Raw genomic sequence first — 18,422 nt, forward strand, 5'->3', positions numbered from 1 at the left:
ATATTAATTCTTTCCACTGTAGCTGTTATAGGCTCCAATACTTCTTCACCATGACTGAAAGTTTCCCCCTCCCTTTCCTATTCCATGGTAACAAATGTGATATCCTTCCTTTCATTATGCCTTGTAGCTGGGGATCACAGTGAATAACATCTTTAAAATGCAAATAGTTCCCTTTATAGAGCTTCCCTCATGACTGGTTCTCCCACAGCCAGCTCTTTCAAGGAGAAAAAACAGTTTGGAAATGACACAAATTGTCAGCCAAGGCCTCTATTCTGTAACCTCTCTAAGCTCTTTCAGAGATCAGAAAGAGAACTGGGCAAATATGATGGTTGTTTTGGGATGTGGTGGTCAAAGACCATTTTAGGTACATGAATGAAATGCTGGAAATGAATCATAACTGGGAAGGTGAGGATGTACTTTTGGAGTATTGGGGAATCCCCAGGTACCACAAACTTGCTCTCCTCAGCATGCCTGCATTTGCTTTTGGAAACTTTCTCAAACCCTAGAGAATGTGCTGGGAGAGTTCAGAAAAAGGCTTTCATTCCTAAGAGCATATTGGGGTTTATATTTGGGCCACATAACTCCTTAAATGCAATGGATTATAGGGTTTTTGTAGAATTTATTCTGGATCACAGAATTACTTGAAACTTGCCAAGAAATTAAGTTGTGGTGAGTGAGAAGTACAGGGTGAGGTGGTGAAATGCTGTTTCTTAGTTAACATGAAGTTAGGTGCCACTTTGGGAAGGGAATTAGGATGGTTCTAATTAAGCTTCATCATTCCAGACTTCAGTAAAGGGATGCTGACATTAAGGAGGAAAGGAGAGGTAGGTTGGTGAGGGAGATGAGAGATGTTACTTGAGGTGTTCTTGGATGGTGGCAGGAGAACTTAAATGGAAATGATCAATGGGTTTCTCTTCTTAAGGGGAATGGGCTTTTCTTTCTAAAAGAGAAATATTAGTGATATGCACTTGACAAAACTGAAGTGTGTGCAGAGTAGCCCAGGGAGAACGGATAAGCAAGGAGGGGGTGGGTGGTCTTGAACTATGGGAAGGGGCTCCAGGCATCAGTGAGAGTCAGAAGAAGTTTGAATCACTGCTTGTTGCATTATGCTCACTAGAACACTGGGAAGCCCTTGAAATTATACAGCACAGTCTCTGTACGGCATGCATTCCCATAGTCGAGAGAGGTGGGAAAAGCTACCTGGGTATTGGAACAGTGAAATGGGGACTTAAAGAAGACTTTCTCTGTTCAGTAACCTTACCAGGCACTCCTGGGATAATGCTATTCCTCTGCTAAATTCTGAATGATAATTGCAAGGACTGATGTTGAGGCTGAAACTCCAATACTTTGGCCACCTGATGCGAAGAGCTGACTCATTGAAAAAGACCCTGATGCTGGGAAAGATTGAGGGGAGGAGGAGAAGGGGACAACAGAGGATGAGATGGTTGGATGGCATCATCGACTCAATGAACACGGGTTTGGGCGGACTCCAGGAGTTGGTGATGGACAGGGAGGCCTGGCGTGGTGCGGTTCATGGGGTCACAAAGAGTCGGACATGACTGAGCGACTGAACTGAACTGAACTGAATGATAATCTAAGGGTGCCACCTGCTGTAAAAGCTTCTAGCAACTATCTCTGGGAAAACTCAAGCTGGTTTTAGCACAGACTTGCCATATGATATAGAGCAGATGACCTAGTAGAGAAACCAAATACATAGTTGAAAATTCTGTCAGTTAACTGACACGGTATATTATTACTCAGCAGTCAGTTGTGTCTCTAGCCGGGAAATTACTTTACCTTTGGCTTCTTCTGTCTTCCTGATTTAGGGCTGCATCTCCACACAGCCTCACAGTAACTTCTCCTGCCTGCCTGCTCTCTCCACTGACAAACGCGCCCATGATCCAGGCTCCCTCTCTCTAAGATAAGAAGGAATTTTTCTTTCACCCATCCAACTGCTCCCCTCTCATCTAACAACCAAAAGTGTGGTCTGTGTTCTAAAGGCACCAGCGTCACTCAGGGGCTGTCAGAATTGCAGTATCTCTAGCCCTACCCCAGACCTTCTGAGTCAGTCTGCATTTGTGATAGACCTCCAGTTTGAAAAGCCGCAGTAGAGTATTTCTCTCTCTGTCTCCAGTGGAAAAGAGTGATGATGCAATAGGAAAAACCTGTTTCCACCCATCCCTCCCCAAACCTTCTCTCTTTACCCTGGAGTGGAAATCACTCTGAAGTCCCTTTTGAGTGGAACTGAAAGTATTTCACAACTTAGACTCCATAGTTCCCCACCAACCACTGGCTTCCATGACTTAACTCAGAAATATGCACGTGAATCACTTCTCTGACGATACAGGGAAGATTTAGCTCAAAGTCTGCTCTAAGTGGCTTCAGGCTTCCCCTGTTATGACCCTAAACGTAAAGTCACCCAGATACTGTACTCACTGGGCTCCCCTGAAGGTTAAACATTGAGATTCTCTCTCTTCCCTGGCCCTTGAGTCATAGAAATGGTCTGGCTCTGGTTATAACAGGCTTCCCAGGTGGTGCTAGTGGTAAAGAACCCATCTGCCAGTGCTGCAGACATAAGGGATCCCTGGATCAGGAAGATCCCCTGGAGGAGGAAATGGCAATCTGCTCCAGTTTTCTTGCCTGAAAAATCCCCTAGACAGAGGAGCCTGGCAGGATACAGTCCACAGAGTTGCAAAAAGTCAGAAACGATTCAAGTGACTTAGCACTTAGCACATGTTAGGAGACGGTCACTCAAGAATCCATCTAGACACCTCCCAAATCAGCTGGAGACATTTCAAAAATGCCTCTATCAGGAAGACATTGCTGATAAAGTCCACTTTATCAGCTGAGGATTATCACCAAGATACTGTTTGGCTGTCACACAGAAACTATAGTCTTCTAAACTTGTGAGGTCTCTGACCCCACCCAGGACTTCAGTTTCCCCCAGCTACTACCCAAATGCATATCTTATGTATTCTAGGTCATCTCGTCCTCATATTACTATGCTTGTCTGTACTCATGAATTTCCCTTCTTTTACTAAACTTCCTTCAAAGCTCTACCAGTGTCATTCCATTGTCATAAACTCTTTTATGTCTTCAACCTCTTCATCAAATGTTTCCCATAAGGCTATGCTTTTGCCCCCAGCCACTGCTTGTTTTATGACACTTTACAGGGACCTTTAGTAACGCTCTTCCCCCTTTGAGGTGTTCTCTTATTTCACTGCTGTTAGCTACTAATCATTTGTCACTACTTCCTTACTCACTGAAGATTTTTGGCATTAGATGCAAGGTCTTTCTTTCTAATCAATTGTTCCTATCAAATATCAGAGGTGGCTTTGGCATGGATAAGTTTACCAGCAACCATGCCTCAATGTTCTTTGATCTTTGCCACTTGAAAGATCTTCATCCACAGGCTATTTCAGCAACTCCTTTCCCATGACATAATCCTAAATCTTATTGCTAAGAACATCTCTGTCCCTATAATCTTAAACCTCAATGTGCCAATCTCTGTCTGCAAGATATCATCTTCCAAGATTTGCTCTTGATTACCTTCATCTGTTCCTCAACTTCCTCATGATTTCAACTCTATCCAGTTTATACTCTATAATGCAGTGCTCTCCAAAAGCAGTCTCTTGATAGGTAGCTAGTTTGATGAAGATACTTAATTTTCATCTTACTTAATTTTAGCTAATTTAAATTTAAATAGCCACATGTAGCTAGTGGCTATCATATTGGATAGTGCAGCTATAGTATATTTTTTCAATCATTCCTTTACAAGCAACTTCCATAAACTTGCCCTTTTGTGCAGATTTCCGACAACAATCTACTTTTGATCTACATATCTGTTCTCATGACTGAATATTTGAACACTCCTGGAGAAAATTATTCAATTGATTAGACTGGTGACATTACAAATTACGTGTCTCTAGTTCATGTAACTTGGCCTCTGGGCTGCTCACTCTACTTGGTAAACCCTCTCCCTTCCTCCCAGCAGTTACTTCAGCAGTACCCTCTGCCACTGCTTGTAGTTCCTCTTTCTCTTAGAGTTAACATTCTGAAAGACTAAGCAGTGATCGCTGGCTCCACCCCTGCCTCTGTCTCTACCTCACTGATGAAACTTCCCTGGCAAATGTTGTCATTGGCTTCCCCCCATTGTTAAATGCAGAACACTTTTTAGACCTTATCGTATCTGACCACACTGTTGAACACTGCACTGTTGGCTATCTCTCCCCCTTGAAACTCCATTCTTTTCCAAACTCTGCCATCCTGGTCAATTTCCTCTCATCACCCCTTAAGCAGTGACTAGGGCAGGGATGGTTCCCCAGGAGTTTTCATGACTGAGATGATATTTCTGTTAAGACTAGCTTTGCTTTGATCTCATGCCCACTGTGGATCCCATTATAGATATAAATACATACACAGTTATATATATATTATAGGTATATAATATCTGTATATTTTATAAAATATATAACTATACTATATATTATATGAAATATGATCTATTAAAATATATGAAGTATCATATAAGATAAAATGTAAAACATATCATTACATGTCAAAAAACTCAGCTCCTGACAAGTCCAAGCCCTCAGATTATACCACCCACTGCCCCTTATAGCTGTTGTTATCCATCTTGTCTTAGGCACCCCCTTATTCACTGAAGATCTGAGCACCTAGCTTCCCCATCACTGCCTTTGTCTAGGTAATTTCAGCCCCTTGCACACAATGCCCAACCTCTCTCTTTCTTGTCCTCTTTTCCTCCAGTATCTTGTCTTCTCTACCCCAGCCATCTCTTCCCTGGACCAGAATTCAGATCTTATTGTTATCACCTCACCTGCTAAAAACTCTCAATAGCAAGCATCTCACCTTGTGGCCACCACCTCTTACCTTTTCATTTTATTCTTTCTCCTACCACCACTCCATAAATTCTCCCACCTCATTGGGATATTTATGAATTAGAATATTTCTCACTGTATCTGCAGATAGTACCCTAGGTCAAACCTCCACTACCTTCTGATTGGATAATTGCAATTGCCTCTTAACTTATCTCCCTACTTCTACCCTTGTTCCCAAATCTAATTCCTTAAGCCCAATTGATCCTTAAAAATACATCTCAGATAGTATAACACTCCTGTTCAAAAGTCCCTGATGACTTCTCATCATTCTGAAAATTATATCCAAATCCTTTCTCATCACACTGAGAACTATACCCTAATCCTTCCCGTGACCTATGAAGTCTTATGTAAGCTGATCCCTGGTACCTTTCAGATGTCTTCCCTTCACTTACTCTGCCCCAGCCATACTGGCTTCCTTGTCATCCCTCCAAAAGGCCAGGCACACTCTATCTCAAGACCTCACCACTTCAGTCTTTTTGCACAGCCAAGAAGACATTGCAGTCTTGGAATGGTGTTGCAGTCAAGGATTTGCTCCCTTCACAAGCCAGTCACACTCTTTTACATATTTGTATCTGTAGCCCAGGCACCTTTGTTCTGCAGTTTCTTTATTTGGGGCCTTGGGCAAAGGTCTTCTTAAGATGCCTCTGCTGAGGCTGCCTTATGTTTGGAGACATTTTCGCCTTGCAGGCTTACTTTTCCCCAGCAGACTCAGTATTTCTATTCTGAGCCCTTCCCCCTTATCCTTCCTTTCCACCTCTCCTCAGGGTCCATAAAACTGCTGGAGCCTTTTGATCGGAGTGCCCTCAACAGTCTGAAGACCCCCATGTCTGTGCTGATCCACTTGATCTTTGACTGCTCTGCTGCACAGAGAGAGAAAGAAATGAAAATGTGGAAAAACAGGTTAAGAGTCCAGAGGAGTTAGTCTAAGAAGTACTGCTGCTGCTGCTGCTGCTGCCGCTGCTGCTACTGCTAAGTCGCTTCAGTCGTGTCCAACTCTGCGCAACCCCATAGACAGCAGCCCACCAGGCTCCCCCGTCCCTGGGATTCTCCAGGCAAGAACACTGGAGTGGGTTGCCATTTCCTTCTCCAATGCATGAAAGTGAAAAGTGAAAGTGAAGTCCCTCAGTCGTGTCCGACTCTTAGCGACCCCATGGACTGCAACCCATTAGGCTCCTCCGTCCATGGGATTTTCCAGGCAAGAGTAGTGGAGTAGGGTGCCATCGCCTTCTCCGAGAGAAGTACCAGTAGTTCCTAAAAGAAGAGAATGGGAAGAATGGTAGAGAAACAATATTTAAAGAGATAAAGATTGTGATTATTCAAAACTGAGAAAGACACAAGTCCTTAGATCAGAAATGCATACTCAGTACCATGGCAATAATACTGTGGTGAAGCTGCTAAACAAAAAACATCAAATACTTTTCCAAATTTACAAAGAAGAAGTGAATCATTCTTTTAAAAAAAATGAAGAAAGAACACCTATAAAACAATGACTATAAGGATGAAAACTCGTCAGCAACCATAAATCAGATAAGACAACGGGGACAATTACTTCTGAATGAATAAAACACACACATACAAATAAAGCAAATTACAGCATTTTGACTAACTGGACTAATAGAGTTTCAAAAATTATAAAAGTGGAAAGAACTTAGAAACTTGAGAAAGTGTGTATGAAACAATACTGAATAAAACATATTCAGGGATTTGCATGTATATTGTGGTTACAACTATACGTAACTATTTTTACTTTCTTGCCTGTTACATTATTGTAAGGACCAGAGAAGTGATTTTTAAATAGTACAGGGAGAAGGAATGAAAGAAAGTGAAAACGAAACCAAGAATGGGTAAATACTGTTAGAGGATGTTGAAAGAGTTTTTTGTAATTTTGAGGTCCTGGAATTTGGCCCTATGGCTGGCAATGGCTATAAACGAAGGGCTACAAGTGTTTTTGTTTCTGTGACTCTCAACATACCGAGGGGACTGAAATCCCGAGTTGCATACTTTGGAGATGGTATTAAGATTTCTCACAAAGGAAAAACAAGCTACAGTCTCTCAAACTCTTGCCTCTTCCTAAAGTAGTTTGTTTGCCATTGGAACCTCTCTGTTCCCTACAAATACCACCCCTGCTCCCAATCAGCCCTATACTTACCCTATTCAGTGACCATCTTCCATTAAATTAACTTGTCAGACAGCCCTTCTCTCTGGAACCTACTAAACATTAAAATGATCCACTACTTCAGAAGTAAGATACTCCCTACTGGGAAGCATACCTGTATTTCAAAGACCCCTGAAACAGTACCGTAATTTTAAAGGAGTGACTCCAGAAGGAGAACCATGAGGCTTCATGACACTTCTTTGGGAATTTGGGAATTAGGTCTGAACTATTTATCCACCTCTGTGATTACAGTGACCACTATCAACAGCAACAGGAAGTGGGAGTCAAAGTAACCACATAAACATGCAACCACCCATATAGGAACCTGGAAAAATCTGGGGGAAACAATAAACCTTTACACCAGATACAAAACAAAGGTTTGAGCCAATTTTATGTAAATCTTAAAAGTGAAGGAAGAACCCCCAACTACTCCTGGTATATTAATTGTTCAACCAGAAGTATTGTTCAAGAGAAATGAGAAGCCCTAGGACCCAGAGAACCTCCAGACAATGAGAGCATCCTTCAGAAGTCAAACTAAGAAGAGACTTTCTCCTGATGTGTGAACTATTGATTTCCCAAATACCACTCTGACTCCAGATTTAAGTATTACTGGAGGTGCTGGGATTGCAGCAAACAGAGCTGGACAGTTAGAGGTACCTTTAGCTTTACCGTCTGAGCCACCAGGGAAGTTAAATTATAATCTAATAAACACAAATTATAATCTAAACACAAATTATAATCAAATAAATACACATTATAATCTAATTCTGCAAGAAGGCTGCCTTCTTGCCCTTTTAGGTTTCAAACTCTGATTCAATTTTTGCTTCATGCGCAGAGTCAGCAAATACATTGTCTGATTTCCATGATTAGGGGAAGACACAAAACATATTAGGGGGAAAAGGAGAAACAGAATTATTTCACTGCATTGTTTTATATCTGCTGTCAAACGAATTATTCAGCCCTGTGTTTTTGCTGGGTCAATTGCATCCCCTTTCTCCCTTTGGATGCCTGCCTATGAGCCAGTCACTGCTCACCAACCCAGCAAGCAGAGATGTGCCCTGAGAAGGAAGATGAGATTCAGATGGATTCCTTTTCATTCTTTACATAAGAATGAAATCTGTTTTGTTGTTGTTGCTATTTTTAATCCTGTGTGACGTACTGGCAATGTTATCTTCTAATCAAGTGTCACTGTCTTCCGTCCCACTTTAAATTTGTACTGCCAAAAACATAACCACTCTCATCACCATAAAGCTTAAATAACTTCCATTTGGGGGAGTTATTTTTTTAATTTCAGTATTGATAACTCTTTTCAGAAGTTAGGAAGTGTCCAAGCAGTTTCAAACACAAAGCAAGGGCAGAAGTGACACCTGGACTCAATTTTGGTAAGGTTTTTCAGTTTTATTTTCACTTTCCATGGGCAGAGTCAGAAAGTTTAGGGGGAGAAGGGGTGAATGATATCTCAATTCAGACTTTTCTGAAAATTTGTTTTCAGGCCATTTTTCTTTCTTCTCTCCCAAGTCATAAGACCTGGATTGGTCACTGTATGACAAAGCCCAGGGCCCAAGCTGTAGGGACAGCTAAGGTATTGACTGCAGGGAACTTGGAGGATGTATTTGATGGGAAAATGGTGAACTTGACTGAGGCACAAGCTACATGATCTATCAAACCTGTTTAGGTGCCCAAGGGACAAATCCTACTACTATGGAGAGTTCCCTAGCAAGAGTTAGGAGAAGTAGCATCATGTCTAGGTGAAGTGAACAGATGCTGCATCTGTACTGCTGGGTATGAATTCAAGCTCTGCCACTTATTAGCAATGTTGTCTTAAGCAAATTATTTAACCTCTCTGGGCTTTAGTTTGTATGTTTGTAAAATAGGGAATCATAACAAGACCTAATCATAACAAGACCTAACAAGCAGAGTTATGATGATGTTTAAATGAGTTAATATCTATAAAATACCTAGAACAGTACCCGGCACAAAGTTTTTGTAAACAATACATCTGTGTGCTTGTCAAATAAAAATTAGAAGTGGGATGGGAAGAGGTTCTTGCTGGATAATGTTCTCCAAAGCTTTGCTTCAACCCCTTTCTCTCTGCCCCTACTCACACATAACTTCTACCTTCCCAAGAGTTAAAATTGCAAATCATATTGGTCCTAGGAGGTGAAAACTAGTATTATGACCTAAGTCAATGATCAGTTAGCCCATCTGTAGATCAGGTAATATGTCTATAGCATAGACAGAACAAGCTCCAGGGTGCTAAGCACAAAGCACTTCCCCAAAAGCCCGTCCCAGCCAGCATCGATCTGAGGGAGGCTCTTTGTCAACCACAGCAGGGACGAGGTCAGTGGCCAAGGGCCTTATGTGTGGCCGCTGGGAGGAGGTGAGCTCGTGACCAGTATAGTTAGTTAGGGGCAGCCTGTGCTCTGCTGCAGCCAAACAGCAGGTGGGCTACCCCTTCCCCGTCTGCCCCACCCCAGGACCGGAGCTTCCGGAAGACAAGCAGCAGGAAGGGGATGGGTCAGGAAGACAAGCAGCAGGAAGGGGATGGGTCAGGAAGACAAGCAGCAGGAAGGGGATGGGTCAGGGGATGGGTCAGGGGAAGGGCACCCAGTCCCAAGATGGGTGGCAAGAACCTTGGCCAGCCCCAGTTTACTGATGAAACTAAACTCAGAGAAAGCAGCAAACAGGGAGGGTCTGAGTTTTCTGAGGCCTGACACTACTAAAATTTATTTTGAGTGGAGAAGAGCTCTTTAAGAAAAAGAATACAAAACACAAAACAAAATGCCCATGGCTGCTGCAACACTGCTCAACAGGGTGAAAATGTGACAGAGAGACAAGTCAAGAAGTCACAGTGGAAAGAGACAGTGGTCTTAACTTATTGTGGTTAAAATATTTTACTAATGAAAACTTTACCAAGATCTAAGACCCATGACCACACTGTTAGGTCTCCTCCTGAGGTCTTGGAGTGGCTTGGAGAGAGCTGTGCAGGTGAGAAGCCCTGAAGCTTAGCCCCTTAGCTTGCTGGTAAATCAGCTGATATGATTAGCTGAAGGGCATTTAATCAGGTGGTTGCAGGGCTGGGTGCCTTGATCCTCCCAGTAATCAGTGCCAACTATGTTCTATGGGTGTGAGCTGAGGGAAAGAACAGGGGGAAGGAGGTGGTGGGAGAGGGAAGGTTGAGAAGAAGAAAACCAATGAGGGCTAGTAGCTGGAGACTTTTAGAAGCCAGTTTGTCATTTTCTTAAGGTGTGAAAATGCCAGAAATGGAAACAGAGGAGAAAAAGAATTAAGCTTCAGGGATGTCAGAATAGGGCCATTCCCCTAGCTCCCTGGGCACTGCTGGACAGTCCAGTCTGCCCTTCTCTGTGCATCTAGAACCACAGGTGTAAGATGGCAGAAGGCTGGGCTCCGTCTCAGGTTGGACCCGCCATCAGCTGATACCTGTTCTCAATTGTGACGCTTCCTTCTTCTTCATGAAAGTCTTTTTGGCTTGTGGTCTTGTGTACGCTGAATAGAAAGTGAGTAAAACCCATCAAGTCTCAGGTCCCAGCTTGCATTTCAGGTTCTCGGGGAGACAGTAGGAGGATTCTAGGACTTTATAAAGCCAAAAGTGTGCTTACCAGAAAGCAGGAGGGCCATCACAATGAGAGTGTTTCGCAGTCCCATGGTGCTACAGTTAAAACAGAGAAGATAAAACTCGATTAGAAAATGAAACCAAAAACCAAAATGTGACAAAGTGGCGTTTGAAATTCACTTCGGCCCATGGGTGGGGCAAAGATGATACAGTGTGTTCATCAAAGCCATTTTCTTTTTCTCCTAACCCTACAGACATACCCTATTTCCCAGCCCCCACCCCCACACAAGTAGGCCATGTGACTGGGTTTTGACCAATGGAATTGTGAGCAGAAAAGATGGGCGTTACTTCCAGGTACCACAGCGCTAAAGCCTCTCTCTTCCCTCCATCCCCTGCCTTCTTTGATGCAGTGGATCCAGAGGAGGAGTCCAAGCAGCCAGAAGACGGTAAAGCCTCACTATGAAAGAAGCTGATTGGCTGAACAAATTAATAAAACAGCTCTTAACACCCCACAGTGATCTATATTGGACTGTGATGTGAGCAAAAAATAAAATTTTCGTGTGTTAAGTTAATGAAATTTGGGGAGTTTTTTACTGCAGTAGCTGAGAAAGAAATGGCAACCCATTCCAGTATTCTTGCCTGGGAAATCCCATGGTGAAAGAGGAGCCTGGTGAGCAACAGTCCATGGGGTTGCAAAGAGTCAGACTCAACTGAGCAACTAAAACTGCAACAGCAGCATTATTATCTTGACCAATATGTGGGTATGGTAGGACAAATAGAATGTATATATGGCTTCCCTGGTAGCTCAGTTGGTAAAGAATCTGCCTGCCTGCAGGAGACCTTGGTTCAGTTCCTGGGTTGGGAAGATCCTCTGGCGAAGGGAGAGGCTACCCACTCCAGTGTTCTTGGCTTCCCTGGTGGCTCAGCTGGTAAAGAATCGCCTGCAATGCAGGAGACCTGGGTTTGATCCCTGGGTTAGGAAGATCCCCTGGAGAGGGAAAGTTTACCCATTCTAGGATTTTGGCCTGGAGAAGTCCATGGACTGTGTAAGTCCATGGGGTCTCAAAGAGTCACATACGACTGAGCAACTTTCACTTTCATGTTTAGAAATCAATTTTTCTTTGGCTTCCCTGTGGTTTTCAAACATTAATGTGCATAAAAATTATCTGGAGGATGTTAAAGCAGATTCCTGGGCCTTTTCCACAGAGATTCTGATTACTAGATTGAGTGAAATCCATGACTCACAAACTCACAGGTGATAGTGTTGCAGGAGCCCACTTGGATAACCCTGTACTAGAAAGTGAAGTGAAGTCGCTCAGTCGTGTCCCACTCTTTGCGACCCCATGGTCTGTAGCCCACCAGGCTCCTCTGTCCACGGGATTTTCCAGTACTAGAGTGTTCGCTTAATCTATGTGATGGAGCCAAGGAAAACGATAGGTATTGCTCTATAACCTCCATGCTCTCTCTTTACTTTTCCTGCCCTCCATCTTTCTTCATTCACCCATTTACCCCAACTTAGACCAAAAAGGCAGTAGAGTGGCTTACAGGGAAGCATAGAGTAGGGAAGATGACCAACATTACAAACAGGGGAAAAGCAAACCAAATGCAGGAATACAAAATGAAGTCAAGTACAGTGCCAAAGCCAAATGCTTACTGTAGAAATCTGCCCACATTGTATGGTATGGGTCACAAGTTTGGCTTGTTAATTTTTTAACAGATAAAGTGAAAAGGAAAATCTAATTGGTCAATCAATTTTCAGATCTGTCCATGAGATAAAAATAAACCAATGCTCAGATGAAAGTATACAACTATTCCTGATCCAATAGCAGACATTTCTTCCCTGTGGGTGATTTGTCTAGAAGCCATCCTTGATGCCTGTGGGTTATGCTAGACACCCTTCCTTTCCTTTCCCATAGCACCAATGTATGACTTTAGGCCGAAAGTATGTTATGTTTCTTTCCTTCTGGACTGTAACTTCTTTTTTTTTTAAATAACAAAATTTTCAATAGATCATACCTGCTCATAGTACTACATTTGAAGTATAAGGGCAATAAACAGTGGAAAGTAACTCCCTGCCAAACTTGCCCCCTAGCAGTTTGATTTCTCCCCATAGCAATAAGTGGAGTGACCACTATTACCTGTTAGCAGTTTCTTGCCTCTACTTGCAGTTATTTGAGACAAAGTGAAATGAAAACTGAGACCCATTTTTTTTTCATTTTATTATAAAACACAAATGTTCGCACACTATAATGCACTTCTGCACACTAACCACTCCCTTGGAGGTTTTTCTGTGTCCACACATACTGGGTATTCTCATTCTAACAGTTGCATATTATTCTGGTGTTTTCAATCGGATGGCAATAATTTACTTTACCAGCCCCTATTGATAGACATTTGAGTTTTTCCAATCTTCTGGTGCAATGAAGAGCCTTGATCATATGCCAAATCATATATGTGAGAGTAAGCTATCTTCCTAGGAGCAGAATGGCTTGACCAAAAAGTTAAAAAGCAAATTCAATCTTAATCTTCACACATATTGAAAAATTGTTCTCCCCTATAACTAGATGCTTACGTTCCCACCAACAAAATCACAGCATGAATGTCCTTATTTTCATATAGATTTTGTCAACAAAGATTTCTAATTTGTAATCTTTACCAATCAGTTCAGTTCAGTTGTTCAGTCCTGTCTGACTCTTTGCGACCCCATGGACTGCAGGACACCAGGTTTTCTTGCCCATCACTAACTCCCAGAGCTTGCTCAAACTCATGTCCATTGGGTCGGTGATGCTATCCAACAATCTCATTCTCTGTAGTCCCCTTCTCCTCCTGCCTTCAATCTTTCCCAGCATCAGGGTCTTTTTCAATGAGTCAGTTCTTAGCATCAGGTGACCAAAGTATTGGAGTTTCAGCTTCAGCATCAGTCCTTCCAATGAATATTCAGGACTGATTTCCTTTAGGATTGACTGGTTGGATCTCCTTGCAGTCCAAGGGACTCTCAAGAATCTTCTCCAACACCACAGTTCAAAAGCATCAATTCTTTGGTGCTCAGCTTTCTTTATAGTCCAACTCTCACATCCATACATGACTACTGGAAAAACCATAGCTTTGACTAGATGGACCTTTGTCAGCAAAGTAATGTCTCTGCTTTTTAATATTGATCTTTACTAACGGGGAAGGTTAAAATGACATCTCATTGTAATTTTTTAAAAATTCCTCTTTTGTTGTCACATATAACTTAAAATTTACCATCTTACTCATTTCTAAAGGGTATAGTAATGTTAAACACATTTACATTTGTTGTGCAACCATCATTACCACCCATCTCCAGAACTCCTTTCTTCTTGCAAAACTGAAATTCTATACCCATTAAACACTAACTCCACACACTCCTCCACTCCCTCTGTCCCTCTGTAGAAGCATCATTCTACCTTCTATCTCCATGAATTTGACTACTTTAGGCACCTCATATAAGTAGACTCAAACAATGTTTGTCTTTTTGTGTCTGGCTTATTTCACTTAGCATAATGTAAGATTCAAGATTCAAGCATTTTGTAGCAGGTGTCAGAATTTCCTTCCTTTTTAAGGCTGAATAATATCCTACTGTATGTAAATGCAACATTTTGTTTATCCATTCAATTGTTGATGGACATCTGAGTTACTTCCTCTTTTTGGCTGCTGTGAATTATGCTATGATCATGGGTATACAAGTATCTCTTCAAGACATTGCTATCATTTCTTTTGGGTATATACTCTAAAGTGGAATTACTGGATCATATGGTAATTTTATTTTTAATTTTTGAGGGAACTGCCATATTGTTTCTCCATGGCTATACCATTTACATTCTCATTAACTGTGCACAAGAATTCCAATTCTCCACATTCTTGCCAACACTTGTTACTTCCTGTGGTTCTTTTCTTTAGTACCCATCCTAAAGGGTGTGATGTATTTCTTACTATAATTTTAAAATGAATTTCTTTTGTGTATGAGCATAATTTCAAATATATGAGGTAATATTTCCTATTCCATATCTGTACATTTCTTTTGCCTATTATTAATTTGGGTCACTGGCCTTTATTTTCTTTTTTCTTATTGATTTGTAGGAGCTCTTTTATATTTAAAAAGTTAGTGCTAATTAGTGAACAATTCACAGAAGGCAATGGCACCCCACTCCAGTACTCTTGCCTGGAAAATCCCATGGATGGAGGAGCCTGGTAGGCTGCAGTCCATGGGGTCGCTGAGAGTCAGACACGACTGAGCGACTTCACTTTTGCTTTTCACTTGCATGCATTGGAGAAGGAAATGGCAACCTACTCCAGTGTTCTTGCCTGAAGAATCCCAGGAACGGGGGAGCCTAGTAGGCTGCCGTCAATGGGGTCGCACAGAGTCGGACACGACTGAAGTGGCTTAGCAGCAGCAGCAGTGAACAATTAGAAAATTTGTGTTTTGTGACAGTGAGTTGCAAATATATTCAACTGCCAAAACACATAGTAGGTGTCCAATCTGTGCACCTCACACTCTCTCCCAACTGTTCTGCCTTCCTTCCAGTGATTTTAATAAGTTACAGAACACAGGCACTATCTGTTGGGCCAAAGCTGACACCAGTCAGTGGTAGAAACTGGAAAAAGAGTTCTTTTTTTAAAAAATTGAAGTATAGTTGATATATAATGTTGTGTTAATTTCTGGTGTACATCAAAATGATTTAGTTATATATATATTCTTTTTCAGATTATTTTCCATTATAGTTTAATACAAAATACTGAATATAGTTCCCTGTGACTTACAGTAGGATCTTGCTGTTGATTTTATACATAGTAGTTTTGTATCTGTTAATCCCAGACTCCTAATTTATCCCTTCCCCTCTTCTTCCTTTGGTAACCATAAATTTGTTTTCTATATCTGTCTGTTTCCATTTTATAAATAAGTTCATTTGTATCATAAAGATTCCATATGTAAGTAATAGCATATGATATTTGTCTTTTCCATGTCTGAGTTACTTCATTTAATATGATAATCTCTAGGTCTATACATGCTGCTACAAATGGAATGATTTCATTCTTTTTTATGGCTGAGTAATATTCCACTATATATATACTACATGTTCTTTATCCACTCATCTGTTGAACATTGCTTCCGTGTCTTGGCTACTGTAAGTAGTGCTGCTATGAACACTGGGTACATGTATCTTTCTGAATTAGAGTTTTCTTTGGATATATGCCCAGGAGTGGGATTGGTGGATCATAAGGTAAAGGAGTTCTCTATCTGATTCTTGTGCACTTCATCATCCTAAATCACTACCAATATCCTATTTATCATAGATTCTGAGGACTGTGAACCCTGTGAGTTTGAACTCCTACCTAGTATAAAAATCTCACACTGTTTGCAAACCAAGTATCAGTATGCTTGATGTAATCAAAGTTTGTTTTTTTTTCTTCCCTGGATGATGTGTCAGACAGGACACACCATCAAAATTATACTTTGGTATAAATTTAATGAATCACCTTTAATTCAAATAATCACATGAAATCTGTATTGTCCTGGGAAATCCTGGACAGATGGTCCCTGTAATTCATTCAGTGGGGAGGAGCACTGGGTCTGAGAAGGACATTAAAATTATTTATTGCTTCTCTATTTGGAATCTCTGTCTTCTCCTGGGTGAAAAGCTGCCTCTCCTTAACTTCCTCTCATTGATACTGGTATCATTCTCTCGAACTATGCAGAATAAGCCTAACAGAGAATAGAGAATAAGCCTAAGCCTAACACACTACTATCAAAGCCTTTTATGGATTTTGGGGGACAGAGATCATGTTTGTCCTCGAAATCCTGCCCCAGCAGTGATATTCCTAGTAAACTTCCCTAACATTAACTTAGAGACTGCACACCATCCTGACCAACACTTTAGATACCTGGTTTACCAGAGGCCCTATTAAAATATGGGCTAAAACACTTGAGTGTTATGATACTCTTTTATACAGTATAAATGTATAAAAATATACTCTTATACATATGAAAAATTTCCCTCATCTCTAGCCATGGAGTGTGTGTGAGGGGCCAGTTTTCTTCAATGTCATTGGCTATGAGGCAGAGCAGAAATGTCACTGCTCCCTGTGCAATGAACTCTGAACCACAACTACGAGTCACGACTTTCTCCAGAGGGCCTGAGAAGTAGAAACTCTAGCTTTTGGAGGGAGAGAGCAGAAAGGGGATTGGGAGAGGAAAGAACCTAAGAATTTACAGGGGAGATTCTCTGTGAGGATATTTCTGTCAGTTGTGAGCAGAATAAAGTCTGTAGGTGGGTGAACTGGTCAAAAACCTAGAACAAGTTTCAACGTTCTATTTAGCTGGAGGTTCACCTTCAAAACTAAAGAAAAGCACCCACCAGACACTACTTTCTCTCACTTTACATACCTGGCCATCATAGAATGTGAGTGAGAGTCAACTCAATGACCAAGTATATTATTCCTCACAGCAAGGTGAGATTTTCTTTCCCCATGTTTCAGGTAAAGAAATGGAGTTTCTTCCCTGCATTCTTCTTCAATTTTATTGAGATAACATCAGTTTATAACATTTTTTTTCATGTTTACAGCATTATATTTCCACTTCATACGACATTATATTTCCATTTCCGTATACACTACAGTTTGCTCACCACCAGAAATTTAGTTTCCATCCATCACTCATTGTGTTCTTTTTAACTCTTGTATAGTTCCTGTAAAAGTCCAGTTGGTTTCAGACGTGCTGTTTTTATTGCTTAGTCACTCAGTCGTGTCCAACTCTTTTGTGACCCTGGACACAAAAGCCTGGACGGTAGCCTGCCAGGCTCCTCTATCTATGGGATTCTCCAGGCAAGAATACTGGAGTGGGTTGTCATTCCCTTCTCCATCTTCCCAAACTGGGGATTGAACCTGAATCTTTTGTATTGGCAGGCAGATTCTTTACCACTGAGCCACCAGGGGAGCCCCAAGTGTGCTTTAGGAGCAAGGAAAAAAGATTTCAATTCTACCCACTCTCAGGGTAACAAGGGAACAGCACATCCCTGGGGCCAGGTGTGATGGCAGCTCCTAGAATCAGAGTGTGACACTCAGGGCGACAGACTAGGCTAGATGTAGGATGGACCACAGTGTCCCTGTGTATCAGGGACATTTCTGTCCTGAGCTGCCATTCAGTTCACAAATATTACTTGAGTACCTATTACGTGCCAGGCAGAGAATGCTTCTCTCCACCCCAGCTCCGGACAGGTAATGAGTTTGCTGGCCTGGGCTAACCTCCAGACACATGTTACTGTGTTTCAGCTAAGCCTCACCTAGAAGAGTTCTGGGAACTACGTGCACTGGAACAGAACAAAGGGGATTAAGAAGAGTTCTTTTATGTCCCAAGTCTGCAGGAGGATGTGGGATCTAGCTCAGGCGAAAGGCAGTATGCAGATATGGCGAGGTGGTGTTGGCCAGTCACGGGGTGGGACAGGGGAGTATACATATGATGGCTCAGGAAGTGAGAGAAAGATTCCAAGGCAGAAGTTGGGGAGCAGCAAAAAAAGTTCCTTATTTCACTACTTTGTCTAGAATATTAGTGGTGATCAGGGCACCAGGAAAAATGCTGATAGGTTTTCTGGTGTCTAATGAAGGTTATTCATTGAGACAGTCTCATGCAAACATGTAGTGAATTTACTCAGTGTCAGACTTGTTCTAGAGGTTGTGAGGGAGTGTAAAGATGTGCAGGCCTTGATCCCTAACCCAGAGCTAAAAAGAAAAACAGAGTGTCCACAAACAGCTACCATTCAAGCTCCAGGCCAGCGTG

At 41.7% G+C, this 18,422-nt stretch overlaps 1 protein-coding gene across 7 annotated transcripts in view; it reads right to left on the bottom strand.

Annotated features, from left to right (window-relative positions):
* The window catches only part of CD86 (CD86 molecule), a 63,419-nt gene that overhangs the window by 17,699 nt on the left and 27,298 nt on the right, over positions 1-18,422 (bottom strand). For all 7 annotated transcript variants that reach the window (XR_005722918.1, XM_040250559.1, XM_040250570.1 and 4 more), the window contains exon 2: positions 10,674-10,723. Coding sequence is in view for 6 of the 7 variants with exons in the window: in XM_040250559.1 (XP_040106493.1) it covers positions 10,674-10,723 (50 nt within the window). In the remaining variant the exon portion in view is untranslated. The remainder of the gene's footprint in view (positions 1-10,673; positions 10,724-18,422) is intronic.

Source organism: Oryx dammah, unplaced genomic scaffold, assembly GCF_014754425.2.
Source record: "Oryx dammah isolate SB20612 unplaced genomic scaffold, SCBI_Odam_1.1 HiC_scaffold_2, whole genome shotgun sequence".
NCBI classification, from domain to species: Eukaryota; Metazoa; Chordata; class Mammalia; order Artiodactyla; family Bovidae; genus Oryx; species Oryx dammah.